At 37.0% G+C, this 16,095-nt stretch overlaps 1 protein-coding gene across 1 annotated transcript in view; it reads left to right on the forward strand.

Annotated features, from left to right (window-relative positions):
• The window catches only part of LOC121324898 (supervillin-like), an 84,654-nt gene extending 70,411 nt beyond the window's left edge, over positions 1-14,243 (forward strand). Inside the window, exons 23-34 of the mRNA XM_041267099.1 lie at positions 66-241; positions 2,329-2,467; positions 3,310-3,598; positions 4,370-4,524; positions 4,959-5,064; positions 5,578-5,785; positions 5,954-6,087; positions 8,710-8,865; positions 9,243-9,386; positions 10,643-10,755; positions 11,347-11,502; positions 13,877-14,243. Coding sequence (XP_041123033.1) covers positions 66-241; positions 2,329-2,467; positions 3,310-3,598; positions 4,370-4,524; positions 4,959-5,064; positions 5,578-5,785; positions 5,954-6,087; positions 8,710-8,865; positions 9,243-9,386; positions 10,643-10,755; positions 11,347-11,502; positions 13,877-13,963 — 1,863 coding nt within the window. The 3' untranslated portion in view covers positions 13,964-14,243. The remainder of the gene's footprint in view (positions 1-65; positions 242-2,328; positions 2,468-3,309; positions 3,599-4,369; positions 4,525-4,958; positions 5,065-5,577; positions 5,786-5,953; positions 6,088-8,709; positions 8,866-9,242; positions 9,387-10,642; positions 10,756-11,346; positions 11,503-13,876) is intronic.
• The last annotated feature ends 1,852 nt before the right edge of the window (positions 14,244-16,095 follow it).

The following is a 16,095-nucleotide window of genomic DNA, read 5'->3' on the forward strand; positions in this document are numbered from 1 at the left end:
TATGCATGTATATATGCATGTATATATGTATAGTATTTATGTAATTGTTGTCTGGTGTATTGCAGGTGCTGGTGTTTGATTTTGGCAGCGAGGTGTACATTTGGCATGGAAAGGAAGTGCCTCTGGGAGACAGGAAGTTAGCCGTGCAGCTTGGGAAGCAGCTCTGGAATGGGCCGTACAACTATAGCAACTGCAGGATGAACCCTCTGTGCTCTGGAGGGAGCAGCGTGCAGACTCCACAGTGAGTCAGGGGGCGAGGGGGGGGGGGCTTCATCATCACATTAATTACAATGTTAAACACTCTGCTATGTGAACGTCTTGTTTACTTCACATAGTCTAATTAAAGCTGTTGTTTACTGCTACAAATTGAAACAAATAATAAACACATTACTGTTCTGGATAATGTCCCTTTCCTTTAAGAAGACAATATATGCCTTTGTTAAAGTATTTATTCCAAGTTGACACATTTCTGTCTTACACATTCTATACTCTCACCACTCTTAGCAAAGAAGTGTACCCTACCCTCTGTCCTGTCTATCTCCACTTAATTTCCAAAGTGTCCTTGGTCAGACAGATGTATGCAGGTGATTTTTCACTGTATTCACAGATACAGCATCATAAGAACATAATGATAACTTCTGAACACACATGGCTTTTCTCAAGTAAATTGCAGCTATAGTTATAGCTTTGATGTGTGTCTGCTTCTATGGTTAATCAGTGCTATGCAGTATTCAGTCCTGTCTCTGGAGGTGAGAATGTCAGTTGAGCAGAAATGTTTCATCTGATACCATTTTATGGCAACATCACCACCTGGTGGCCTAACAATGAACTTTTTAGCAATGGCATTTGTAATATATAGGGCCCTGCGTTTTTTTAACCTGTAATTTAGTCCTACAGCCCCAAGATGTCGATATAACCTCCACAGCAAGCCATTTAATGAGCAATCATTAAACAATCTTCCCATTATGTTACTTTAATCATTTTAATTGGTCATCATATTACTACAAGGTACATATTAGCAGATTCATAAACACTGTAGATGGCCACTGACATTTATTTAACCCTTACACCCTTGTGCATATGTTTAACAGGATTTTAAAGGACATTTTCTTTCAATATTATTTCAATGAACTCATAAGTGTAAATACATTATTTATAGGTTTTCATTTACTAGTACACTTTTAAGCAAATCATTTCGTAAACAAATTCATCACATTTTCTTGATATCTGGATCTCAAATATATATTTCGCTAACAGAAGAGATGTTGTTTTTTATAACAGATTTCCTGTTTCTGGCACCGATCCCAGAACAGTATGGCTTAACCATTTATTGGAATCTGGGCATATGATAGATTCTGTAACATATGTAAGCTGTGTTTTATTTTTTTCTTTAGTGGTTTTGTTTTGTTTTTGTTTGAATTGTATATATGATGTTCGATATATACGATATACTTAAGTCAGTGCTTCCCAATTCTGGCCCAGGGGACCCCATGTGTCTTCTGGTTTTGATTTCAACTGAGCTTTCAATTACTCAACTAAACATTTAATTTAGTCGAGAACAATTAAAAAGATAATTAACCAAATGATTAATTTAATGAAGGGTCTAGTTAAGTAACAGGAGGGGTTCTTTATCCAAATTTCAAACATGTTATGGGCATAAAATCCTTACTGCCTTCAGAAAGTGTGAGCTGGTTAAATAGAACATGTTTTTTATTCTGTTTTGATTAGTATTGTAGTAACTCAAAAATTTTTTAATAACTTTGTGTAAAGTTTTAACAACACACTGTTTATTTATTCAGCCATCTTTTAAGCCAGTGCTCAGTGTGTATTTATTAATTATGCAACTTCAACGTTTATTCTAACGTTACGGCTTTCGAAATAAGTTATCCCCATCAGTGTGCAGCACACCAGGATGATACTGCTGCATGCAATCTCTCAAAGAAATGCTTTTTGAGTTTGTCTAAAACAGCAAGTCTCGAGGCAAGCTTTTTCTTTAAATGCATTCATTTCTGCAATGGCAATAATTGTCCCTTGTAATTAGGGGGTGTTTTCTGATTTGTCAGAATTTTATGTATTGATTACTTAATTATTCTTTTGATCAGTTTAGCTACACAGACACCTGGAGGTTTAGGACTGAATTGCAGGTTAAAAAAACAAGTTGTGAAAAACGCAAGGCCCTAGTAATACCACACATCAGCTAGTATCTGAGTGATTAAATATGAAAATATGTGTGTATGTATCATGCTGGTCTAGCCATGTAGACTTTGACTTTGCATATGTATATGTCATCTTATCTCTTATTTCATCTTTATCTCTATCTGCTTCCAGGCAGGGGGAGGGTCGGCCTGAATGGGCCATCTTTGGGCGTCTGTCGGAGCACAACGAGACAGCTTTGTTCAAAGAGAAATTCCTGGACTGGGGCGAGTTCAAGAGTGCCAAGGAGGATCAGCCAGTGGTGGAAGTGAAGGTAGAGAGCATGGCATAGACATGTGCGAGAGAGATGCAGCTTGGTTATTTCAATTAGTTAGCCTATAATACGTCTTTGAACCTCCTTCTGTCGATATGTTGCATAGCATCCAGTAGAGTTTAGATGAAGTGTTTATAATAAGACCTGCTTTAATATTTCTCCTTAATACTTTTTCAATTCATTCCTTGGTCCCGTATACTGGACACCCTTGCTGGATGTAAATGGTTTTTAAATAATTTAGTTGAGTTTAGTTGACAAATGTTAGTAAATTGTTTACATTTTTGGTCTTATGCAATATAAGGTTACTGCATGTCTATCTATGCTTGTCATCTAGTACTTTAAGTTTACAAATGAAGTTTAAGCAGAAATTACTTTCAAGCTATTTATCTTATTATTATTACAACTGTCAAGTGATATATCAGTCCTCTCAGAGAAATATTATTATGTGGGTAGCATTGATACACAGAGATACAAGATCTTGTTGTTATGCCCATTTACTGCTTACATTTGAAGCACTAGACTGTAGAAATTTAACACCTCTGCTCTTCGAAAGATCTTTAGTGTCTGCACAGTAGACAGAACCTTGGTGCAACATCTCAAGTGATATAGGGCACTAGTAGTGCATTATGATCTATACTTTACTCCACTAACACTTTGCTACCTATACTTTACTATACCAACAATTTGCTGGAGCATTGCTTGATCTTTGAGCCACCAACACTTTCTGCAACCTCTAATGTTTCATGAAGGCCCCCCATCAAACTAATGCTCAAGCCGGCTTAGCCTCTGAGATGTGAGTAGATGATGCGCACTGATCCCTAATTATTGACATGGTGTTTCAGAGCCCCACACAGTCTCCCTATGAGTCAGAGCTGAAGTCCTATGATGCGAAGCTCCTGATCGCCCCCTCGGAGGGGGCAGTGAGGATGATGCTGGAAGGGCTCAATGTGCAGAGGGGGCACGGCCAGATCGAGACGGAAGACAGGAGGCTGGTGGAGATCGGGACTGTGGAGGTGGATGTTTGGCACATCCGCGAGTTTGATTACATTGCCATCCCCCGGGAGAGCGTGGGACAGTTTCACGAGGGAGAGACCTATGTCATCAAGTGGAAATACACAGTGACCAGCGTCGGTGAGTTCAGAAGAACTGTCACACAGACCGCCTTTCCGTCATTTGTTGTTTCTTTTAGTATATCTGAATTCAGCACTATTGAGGGTTTGATAGGTGTAGTTTATTTTATCCTATCCCTTCAGCATTGGTTTTGAGTAATGTTCGGTTCTACTAGTGCATGGAAGTTGTATGATGTCATGAAAATGTTAAGGTTAATAAAAAAATAAAAATAAATGTCATGCTTTTAGCAGAAAGGAAATGACAACAAAATCAGCATCATATAAACAATCTAATGAAACAACAATGCAGCAAAACAAATTAGAGGAAACACAAAAGCAGAAGAAAATGAAGAGATTAGGAAGAAACTGTGGAAGACAACAGTCTGTTATCCACTTAGGACAGCAAGGGCTACCCACCCTCCCCACTTTTTAGCTTTTTTTCACTTTAAGGTGCAAAATATCCCATCCAGCTTCCGTTCTAACAAATCCAGACATCTTTTGGTCTTTAATCAGCATCAAATCTTAAAGCAATATTGCAGTCCATGTGGTGGCAAAGGGCTTGGCTAGAAACACATTTATAAGAGCTTACTCCTTGAGTAATGTGCCAAACCTATTTCTATGCACATATCCAAAACACATCAAGTTGCGAATGATCCAGATGCAAGTAGTATTTAAATCAAGCAGGAAGGTAAAGTAGAAACGCATAAGAGCTACAGTATACTGTATGCATCAGTATGGGTTGTTGTTTAATAAAAACCCATGAACCTTACCTTTTTTATTATGTGTGTGTCAGTGGGGAAGCGACAGAAGCCAGACCAGCAGAGCACCAGCGGCCCTGGGAAGGAGAAGGTGGCATATTTCTTCTGGCAGGGGAGCCAGTCCAGCGTCAGTGGGAAGGGGGCCTCAGCACTTATGACTGTGGAGATGGGCAAACACCAGGGGGCTCAGGTAACAAAGCTAGACCACCAGGGTGGGTACCAGTTACTTACAAAGCAATAGTTATTACATTGAAATTAGCGACACCCTTTTATGGTATTTCAATATTTTCTTTTTAAATGATGTATTTTGCTCTTCTTTTTACCCCAGTTTATAATAAAAAATCTTGCTCCCAAAATAGATTCATTTCCTTACCCTTGCTGAAATCATAACAGTGTAATATTTTATAAAAGTATTATCAGTACTACACATTCCATTTAGGGTTGTTTGTGACCCATCCACCAATAGCAGTGAAAGCAATATGCCTTGTGCTGTGAGTCAGCTACATGCCAGTTAATATTGACGTAAATCCAACCTATTGTGTCCGACAACATATACTTCCAGGAGAGTGTGCCTGACTAGTGTTTTCCCTGATATAATGGTAAGCTGTTACATGTGCTGTCCAGGTACTGGTGGCCCAAGGGAAAGAGTCCCCCTGCTTCCTGCAGCTGTTCCAGGGAGGAATGGTCATCCACCGGGGCTGCCGAGAGCAGGATGGAACCAGCAGGAAAGGTTTGGATGCCCCTATTCAATCCAGTATTTGATTTAAAATGTTTGATTCACCAACTTACCTGGTTTTCTATCCTTATACTGGAGAGTCTACTCCAGTGATAGCTACTATGCACTATTCCCTTGTGTTACACAAACTGGTAAGAGAAAAAGCAAATCTTTCAAGGTAAAATCTCTCCTTATACATACATTATAGTAAACACTATTGACAAATTTAGAAGGGTTGCTCAACAAGGGCCATTCTAGCACAGGTTTTGGTTTTCCACTTAATTACTAATTAACTGCGTTCTACAGTATTGTTAGAATGCCAGGGAAGTTACAGACGCATTAGATTTTGGCCCTGTTTGGAATATATTGTTTTGGTTCAGTGTTTTCTTTGTTTGACTAAATGTTTGTGCCCAAAGTTTGTTTCTTTTGGATGGGAGGATTAAAGATTCCCTGGATTATTAGTTAAACTGGCTGAACTGATGATAGATTTCATCGCTTTCTGAGTGCTTATTCTGTGTTTTCCTTCAGCCGACTGGCGGTTGTTCTGTGTACGCGGCGAGGTCACAGCTGAAGGCAGTTTGCTGGAGGTGGAGAGCAGCTGCCGTAGCCTGAGGTCCAGGGTGTCCCTTATTCTGCTGAACCCCCAGAGGGAAATGCTGTACCTCTGGCATGGCTGCAAATCCCAGAGCAGCGTACGAGAAGTAGGGAGAAAAGCAGCAGACTGCATTAGACAACTGTGAGTACTTTAATAATAATGTTTTTGTTTTGTTTTGTTTTGTTTTCTGGTTTCAGCTTGTTTCTGGTGTTTCAAGCATCTTAACCACTGTACAAGAAGTCTGGTTTGCACAGGCGTTTTCTTGTGACTATTTGCCCATTGCTTTCTTGTAATCTTTCTTTCCACCAGCTGTCCGGCAGAGATGGGTCTCCATAGCAACAGCACAGTGACAGTACAGGAGGTAGAGGAAGGGTTTGAACCAGTGGAGTTCTGGAATGCTCTGGAACAACAGGATCGGAAAGCATATGACTGTATGCTACAAGGTAATGTGTTTTGCCAGGACAGTATGGTCCATTTCAGATGTTCACCCTGCAAAAATAAATTAATTCCACAGTTAGCTGTAATGGGCAGGATTTTCAAAAAACAGTATTATTGTATCGAACTTGCGGTATAGTAACGACAGCTTTAATAGCAAGTGATTTTCAAACTAAATTTGTTTATAAAATCAATCAATTAATGCTTTGAAAATGAGTCGATGAGGTCGTTAATGAACGCATTTCTCATTAAAAACTTTATTGTCGCAGGTCACATAAATCACTTCTTGTCTTAACGACTAGATAAGGGGAACTTGTTAATCAAAATGCATGTTAATGAGATCAAGAAAAAATGAATGGAACATAACTCGCTGTTATGGAAACCACTAGCGTGCAGCGAGATGGCTCTCGCACCAGTGAGCAGCAGCCAAATGGAAGTAAAACATAATGGGAATATCTTTTTTGTATATAATTTTTAAACTTCATTTAAAATTGTGCATTTTGTCATCCAGAAATTACATTTATTTAGCACTTCACATATAAAATGCTGATTTACGATTATGTGGCGGGTGGGTAAAAATCGGACTGCACAGATTACTTTTTTAAAAACTTAAACCCCTAATTCTGGGGCATATTTTGATAATTTAAAGCAATTACATTAATTTTATTTTAAATCAAAGGAATTTGTTCGACAGGTTTAATAAGCATTTCTTAGACGTTTTTGTTTTTCTATTTCCACAGCGAACTACAAAACTACATAAAAGCACACTTAAGTAAAACCTCAAACTCAAATAAGTAAATCTGCAGAAGACAAATGTGAGAATCAACCTTATTTCCAAGTGCAACTCTGGACTTCCACAGAGAAGGTCTCTGATTCCCAACACATTAAGCAAATTGCATTGCTATAAAAAGGCAGATGTTAGATTCCCAGTTTTAGATTCACACATTACTACAAAGAAAAGAAAAAGGGTTTTATAAACTAGTGCCGCAGTGTTCTAAATCATTTCTCATTTAATTCAGTCAAGTACTTCTATTTGTTATATTGTTTCAAACTAGTTAAGCTTGTACATTCTCAGGCAACCAAACCAATGTCTTGATTCAGGTCTGCCGATAGCAGTGACTCATTTCAATCACAGAAACAAAGCAAATACATTGTGCAGTTAACTCGTTTACAGTCGCACCCGATACACGCACACACAGCACTAGCAACAACCAGGGAAAGGAGGGACCGACACACACATAGATACAGAAGTGGTGCTTCTGTTGTTATGCTGCTCTCCATATACTGTATGTAAATATTTTCACTTGTAGTAATTGCCATGAAAAAAAAAAATTGCTACAGTCCTTGTGAAAATAATTGTTAGTAATTAGGCATAGTTAAGTTGCTGAAGTCAAAGTGTGGCTATATTAACCGGAGCTCAGCTCTGAACAGCTCTGGTTGATTTTAAGCCCTGATAATAAGTGTGACGGTGAAAGTGTACATTGTACATAGTGTGGGGACAGGCACTGTTACAAATATGTTTAGGCAAAATCCATGTCTCAATCACATTCCTAGTGGATCTGTGTTCCCTTGTACGCCTGTTCATCATTCCTGTGTGGATCTGACACAGGTGTTAAAAGCCAATTCCGCAATCACGTGAGGAAACTTTATTGTAATATCTAATATGCCGTTTTCTATACCAAGATTGCATTATTTACTCTTTTTTATTTGTATAAATCAAATAAAATCTACAGTAGAGGTCAGCTGTCATATAATGTACAGAATGATACAGAAATCTACAGTTGCATTGTTCATTTCTTGGTAGTAACATTACACTGGGTGCAGTTAACGGTATATCATTTTAGCAATACAACAAACGTTCTGTAAGGTTAAAAGAAGTGAATAAATCTCATTCATAACCACAAGTATAGAAAGGCCTAAAATACTTTCATAACTACAAATATTGAATTATCTAGGTAGTCTGTAAGAAATGAACTCTGGTCTTGCACACTCTGTGTATTGTCTGTGTTACAGCCGTGGTCTGTTACGTTTCTGTTTCAAGGTGAGTTATATAGTTTTTCGCCAATTAAAACCCTCTTTTTACAAGTGCAAATTAACTACTGATAAATTATGACAATTAACACGGATTTGCTTTTACATTCCCACGCAAACAAAAGAAATAGTCGCAAGAAGCAATGCTCATTAAGATATTAACCTTATTTCGTAAATCAACATAATTTTGTAAATCACATTTGCTTGATTATTTAATAATAAAATAGGCATAACAACCGCTTGGAAATGCCAAAATCAGTGCTACATAACGATCTCTTGATAAACACTGGAGTTATAATTTAAGACCTTTTGAAAATCCTGCCCCATGTGTTAAAGGTCCATAAAATAATGATTTGCATGTTATGCTCGATTTATTATTGGGTACCTTTGCAACAAACCTATACAAAGATCATTACATTCATAAAACATTAACATGCATATTGTCTTGTTCAATACAGTATGTAGTCTTTCTACAGATGATTGCATTCATTGAATGCTCTGTGTACCAAGGTTGTGTGGTGATGAATTCCCCTGTATCTGTTCTGTATAAAGACTATGTCGCACTGACTCGTACTGTATGTACTTTGTCTCTTTGTCAGACCCTGGTAAATATAACTTCACACCTCGGCTGTTCCGAATGAGTGGTTCTTCAGGAGAATTCATTGCGGAGGAGCAGCTGAGCCAGGCCTGGGTCTCTAACACTGTGATGGCCATGCCGTTTCTGCAAGACAACCTGTACTCCACGAAGCAGCCAGGTCAGAACAGGCTCTGCTGCCAGTCCTAGACAGAGCACTGTGGAGTTTATAACAGACTTGTTTCTTACTGGCCAAAATCCTAAAAACTGCTGTTGAGAGTCGGTGCATGAACAACCCGTGTTGGATAATGCTGAAAGAAAAAAGTCTGGCTGTTTAACCAAGCAGATCTTTTTGTGTAGTAGTTAAGATCCTGGGCTGGAAATCTTTTCTTTTGGTTTTTTATAGCAGTAATGGTGCTTTATATCTGAAGCAGTGATGTGACTACACACCAACACGTTTCCCAGCCACCTAAGGAAACCCCAAATAAGTTGCACACAGTGGTAATGTTGGCGAATGGACTTGATGAATCACTGTAGCTGTCGTCATGTTTCTCACAGCTTTGTTCCTGCTCGATAACCGCATGGAGGTGTACCTGTGGCAAGGATGGCAGCCAGTTGACACTGAGGAAACAGGCTCTGCACAGATCCGCTGGGACTTGGAGAGGAAATGTGCCATGGAGACTGTGCTGCAGTACTGCAAAGGTTTGTAGAAACACAATAAAGTCCCTCTTTTTTACGACACAAGATTACCAGGCGGCAGGGATTCAGTGGGTGATTGGCAGGGCTGTGGGAAACGTGCCAGGTGTAACAGGGTTAAATCCTGGGAAATTAAAATCTGCCTGACATCCTCCTTTTATCTTTTAATTGATTCACTGTATTCAACTCAAGGGAATATGTCAAGCCTAAATACATAAATCCACATAAGCCAATTTTTTTTTTTTAATTATTTGGTATCAGCAATTATTCTTTCTCATTTTCTCCCCAATTTGGAAAGCCCAGTTATTTTTATTTCAGCCTGGCTCACTGCTGCCATCCCCGCACTGACTTGGGAGAGACAAAGATGGACACACGCATCTCAGGAGCCCCTCACATAAGCCAGTTCTGACTAATTATAATATCTCATTGCAACATCAAAGCCAGGTGGAAGCATTTATACAGAACTATTAGATAAGCTTTGTATGGTTCTTAAATGGGGCTGCATTCATCCCTGGATGACAGCAGCAGTAACCCTTTAATCATCTCAATGTGTGTTGGTAATGACACTGGTTTAGTGAATCTTGCTCATTGTGTTGTATACTGTGGTTCCCTTTCAAGTACAAAATGTGTCCATTACCGCATGGGTGTTTACCTCCTAAAGACCCAGAAACTCTCTCATGAATTTATCTTGGAATTGTAACATTATATCCCTAAATTTAATCTATTTGTTTTCAACTTCATTATCTATTAGTATTCTTTCCCACTATGTTTAGAAGTTGCTGTTGCTTTCCTTTATAATCTGCTGTCCTGATATTGTATATCATTGTCTTTGATTTATGTACTGCCCTTGATTTATTTGCCACAAACTCTATCATATTGTGGGCACTTATTTCTAGTGGTACACACTTATTCAAGGTGTATCCTTGCCTCATTGTTTGTTAATACCAAATCTAGACATGAATTCTATCTATTTGGGCCATTCATCATTTGTGATAAACAATCTTGCATTAACTCTATCATTGCCATGTCTGAACTGTTGTCTGAAAAAATGACGCTGAAAGGACTGCGAACGCAGTCCTTTTTATCCCTCGGGGATGGTCACGACTGCGTCACAGGCTCAAAGGAGCAGCTTTGGTATACAATATTCAGGATTCAGGTCTTTAGGAGGTAAATACCCATTCCGTAATGGTTACGTTTCTATTTCGGGAAACCAGGATTATTATGATAACTAAACGTTTGTTATCATTTTGGTTCTTCCACAGAGAAGAATCCCAGACGCCCTCCCAGAGCCTACCTGATCCACGCTGGTGCAGAGCCACTTACCTTCACCAACATCTTCCCCAAGTGGGAGACCAGCCCTGACATCATGAGTCAGGTAAAGAGCGGGTTTTTCCATTATTGTCTAAAAGTGAAAACATCAACATTCATTTATGTTCATCCCATAAGAAACTCAGTGGAAAAAATGGGGGTACCTATGCTAACTTTGAATTTAGTCATTTTTATGTAAAGGTGCTCAGTACAAACAAGTGCAGGAACAACCATTGTAAATTAGCTTAAACTGTATTATTGTGTTGGTTGTTTAAGGTCCTGTCCCTGAGAAATAAAAAATGTATTATGTTATTTATATTAGTCTTTCAGAATGTATCCGGTTTTATATTGTATTTTTGACAGCTTTAGCATCAATGATTTTAGATTTGTGCATCAGCCCCACTTTACAGTAGATGTAGGCATATCTATGCAATTTAAAAGCAAAGTGAACCATCAGAAACTAGCAGAATACCCATGATGTTGCCATTGTTTTTTTTGTTTTGTTTTTTTATGAATGTGTCTCACCATTTCTAACTTGTTCTCTGCAACTCTTTAATGAAACAGAGCTTGATTTTAAATATTTTGGGGCAAAACCAGTTTGTTAAGCATGGTATACTATATTGAAATCCTCAAATCTCGAACTGATTTCCACTTGCAGGCGAAGGCTGATCGAAGCAAGGTTATTCTGGTGCAGGATGCGCTCGCCCGGTTATGCAAAACTCAGTACTCCTTGGAAGAACTTCAAGCTAAACCGCTCCCCGAAGGAGTTGACCCACTCAAACTGGAAATCTACCTGTCCAATGAGGACTTCCAGGTAAGTGTTCAGAGAGCTACTGTATAACAGTGCAAATTTGTGTTATTTGTTAATTGATATTTGAAGGAGTTGGTGTGGTTAGCGCGATTGTATTAACAAATTTCACTCGCTGTGTTTGTTTGTTATGCACACACCTTTCATTACTGAAGTGATTGCGCTCCCTGTTTAAACAAACCACTGAACTCGGGCCACCATTACACAACATTCGTTAGGTTTGTGTGGCTGCAGCATGGAGCCTGTGATTTTGTTCATGCTTTTTGAAGAAAGTACTGTACGTAATTGATGGAGAGCTCGTCAAGCACAGCTATGCTTTTCTGCATAACCAGTGGAGAACGCCGCTTTGCTTTTTCTGCACTGCTAAGTACAATGCTGACGATTTGCATTACCATTTTCCGACCAGAAGGCTGGTGGGAACGACTTGAGCGGCCTCCAAATGACTGGATTAAAAATTTACGCATGTTTAAGGAGTCGTATATGCGTCTTTGTCATTTACTGAGACATTTCCTGCAGTGCCAAAACACACAGATGAGACGTTTGGGATCAGTGGAAAAACGAGTTGTGGCAGCACTGTGGCGTTTCATATTGTTTGTTTGTTTAAGTTGCAAACTTTTTTTTTGTTTTCTTATAACAGAATATTATACAACTGTACTTTACTTAAATAAAAAGTATATTATATGTATGAACTATTTACTATTGTTATGAATTTACTGTTCAACAATATTACAAAATCAACTTGGCTCATCATCATAAATATATATATATATATATATATATATATATATATATATATATATATATATATATATATATATATATATATATATATATATATTAGCCATGTTTGTCACGCAGAAATGTCTGATAAAGGTGACATCATTACTTGCACAGAAATTAATGAGCACCTACTGTGGTTGTTTTAGTGCAGTTTAATACACACACACACAGTAACTGAACTGTGTGTGCATACTTAAATTGTACCATATTAAGAGCAAAAGGTGAACTCGCAAGTCACATTTAGGCTGTGTGTGTGTACAAGGTCTAACCATTGTTACATCACACAAGTGCTACTTTCCAAGCAGATGGCGCATCTGTTTCTGTATTCTGGCTTATATTTGGCTGAACTGTGCTATGTAGCTGGTTGAAAAAGGTGCAGTGCGATGATGCGATAGAGGGCAGCTGACATGCAGGTCTGATCTCTACTGTGGTTACATTTATTTTAATTATTTTTACCTGTAAAATTAAGGCAATAGTTTTTTTTTTTTTGGTTTTTATTTGTTTTAAATCTGTTAAATCTATCGATTTACCATCTTTTGTTTCAAACCATGTTGTGTTTGTATAAAAAAAAAAGCTGAATTTAGTTTGATAGTTAAATTAGTCAGGATTTCAACCATAGTTCAGGTAGAAATTACTTATAGAAAGTACTATATACTATATAGTATTTTATATTTTATAAAATATAGTATTTTTTATTATTATTACAATGTTAAATCTGATGCAGACTCACGCATATTCTTCTCAGTTGTTAAAAAGCCCTTTTGTATTTATTTTTTTGTAATAATCATTAGTGTTCTAATTTGAATATAAGTTGTGCCTTTTTGTTTAACTGTTATGCACAACAGTGTTTTTAGTTATTGGATCTTCTGTTAAAAAAAAATCATAATGTTTGCTCTTTTATTTTGAAAAATAAAACGTCACTGCATCGTTATCATTGATAAATGTCTATATGGTAATCCAATACGAAATGAGGATGCCGATTGCACCACTAATTCAAATAAATATAATACAGACACAACGTAACTGACATATGACTACATGACTGGAATCCAAGTATTAAATAATAGGTTGCATTTTAAGCTAATAAAAGCTATAATTGATAGGGTGGGATATACATTAATAGTCATTTGACAGAAAAGTCACTTGAATATTAATACATATTTGCCATGGAAAAAGTTATTTATTTATTTGACATTTGGTAAGTACAGCAGCAACTGTGGACATCAGACGAAGCTGATATGGTTGGGACATTGACTCCCAGGTGTTGTTTATATAAGGAATTGTTTTCTTGGGATGGTATTTTACACAGCAGAGCACAGGAGTTAAAACTCTTCATGGTGAACGACAGCATAACAAATTTGCAGACTCTTCAGTCGGTTGTTATTTTGCGTCCATGTCAATCCGCTCTGTGTTTGATGCTGTGACATAAGGTCTCATCTATACCATTTCTTCCCCATGTTCTTCTGTCGTTACCTGTTTCATTGCTGTATATTGCTGCTTTTTTCTCAGCCATATGGTGACTTTTGAACTATTCTCTTTTTGTAATGGCTATACTGTGTTTTTTTTTTTACTAATTGTTTATTGTTAATTTTTTTTGTAGAGAGTTTTGGAGATGAAGAGAGATGAATTCAACTCTCTTCCGAACTGGAAACAAATTAACCTGAAAAAAAGCAAAGGACTTTTCTAAAAACAAGCAAGCGAACGAAAAATATTATTCTGTATACGCAACACTATTTCATAAAAAACACTGCACTTTTTGTATTTTTCTTAAAAATATATATTTTCTGTAAAATGATTTAAAAAAATGTAAATGTATAGTCTCATTATCTGTCTTTAGAATCTATGGCATCTGTATTTTAACTGTGGAAGCCTATTTTATATATTATAGGTTACAATAGCCAAACTAATTGCTATGATGAAACTAAGGGCAAGTTATCTTTAATTACAGATAATCAAACATATTTGTAATTTTATTTATAATTGTTAAAATTGACTTTAAGAAAGTACAGAAATGTGGAAATTATATATATATATATATATATATATATATAATATATATATATATATTTTTTTATATATATAAAATATAATTTTTTTTAATTGTTGTTTTTTTTTCTTTGCAATTGTACTTTTCAGTACTGCCATGAAAACAGATGTAAAATGGTGCTTGGAATTTGTATAATGTATATATCATTTCATTTCATTTTGGATGTGTTTAGAATTGTTTTTAGCGGCTACTACTACGAAAGACACGCATGCATTCACAAAAAAATATTACATAATGTAATCTTTATATGGTAAAAATATATTTTGTTTTGAAGTGTGCTGTTTAGTTAGTGGCCTCTGAGCCAGTGGGGTTGGTATGCCAGCAGTACTTATTGTAAAAACTGTACTACTTCAGTGGTTTCAAAATAAAATGCAATCTTTTGGTAAACAGTGTATCAGAAGTTTAGTAGCATTATACCCACAATCAGTGTTTACTGGTAAGATATGCACTACATGCAAACTCAAAGACTGGAAATCCTTAATGTATATGTTTTTTGGGTAACTCATTTGGATGAATTTTATTGGAAAACACAATAACCCATCATTAAATGGAAGTGGATTTGAGAAGCAATAGGATTTACATCTGCCAATTCTGTTGTTATATACTGAGCATCAAAAGAAACGTATCACTTATATTTGGATAGAATTCACTTGATGCGATCGAAAAATGCCAAACGCTGTTTTAGAGCAGGTGCAATGACTTTTTATTGTGCTGATTAACAATTGACATCACAGAGATACTGCAAAATGATCTGTTGATCTTGGGCAGGTGGTGTGACTCTTGGTCTCCCAGTTTGTGGCCTGTCATTGACAGAGTGTCTGGTTATACCGTCTTGCCAGGTTTGAAATTGCTGGCTGTGAACACCCAAGACGACGAGCCACAGTACGCTGCCCTGGTCCAGCCTCCAACACGTCGATTGCATGAAATCACTCCAATCACTCTAATCAACTGTCTGTCTAATTAGGTGTTTGAATGCATATGCTTCAGTCATAGTAACTCAAGCGTGTCATTGTCAAGGATGAATGATCGAGTCATTAAAAAGAAACCAAAAACATTACGTCAATGTCCATCATTTATATACCTTTTTTTTTTAAATAAATGTTTCTTTTGATGCTCATATATATTGTTTCGCTAAAATGTTACCCAATACAGTGCATAAAAATACAGAGCAAAATTTTTTCTTGTTTAGTCCCTGTAATAAAAAAAAACTCTGAACCCATGTGCTGATAAGCTATTTTATTTGCCTACACAAACCTATTGCAAAACAAAATATAACATTCAAGGTGAATTTCAGTAACAATAGTACATGTTTACAGCATCAAAATACACAAATTACTGTAAATAGAAACCGTGCAAGTACTATATTGAATACATATCTGAAACAGTACAGCAATTTTTTAAATAATAAATATGATTGTAATTGAAAATTATGTTCTGCAGTACTGTAATTTGGTGGTGGTTAGGTGCATGTCAAATTCTTTGAGGAAACCTCACAGCATCCTTCAAATTATGTGAATCTTTTTTTTTTTTTTTTTTTTTTTGCTAAAGTGCAAAGTAAACAAAGGAAAATAAAACTGTTAATGTTTCAAAGAGTAAACGTCTTGAATGTTTCTTTAGAAGGCTCTAGCAAAAGATACAAGTATAGTCAGAGAAGGAGTAAAGGTGTGTAATAAATCAAGTAAGAAGCCTGTGTAGCAGGACAGAGGCTAGGTGCGACCCGCTGATCGCACGCACCGCAAGCCAGCATCCAAACCACAGTGCAAGAGCCGGGC

Source organism: Polyodon spathula, chromosome 12 (genome assembly GCF_017654505.1).
Source record: "Polyodon spathula isolate WHYD16114869_AA chromosome 12, ASM1765450v1, whole genome shotgun sequence".
NCBI classification, from domain to species: Eukaryota; Metazoa; Chordata; class Actinopteri; order Acipenseriformes; family Polyodontidae; genus Polyodon; species Polyodon spathula.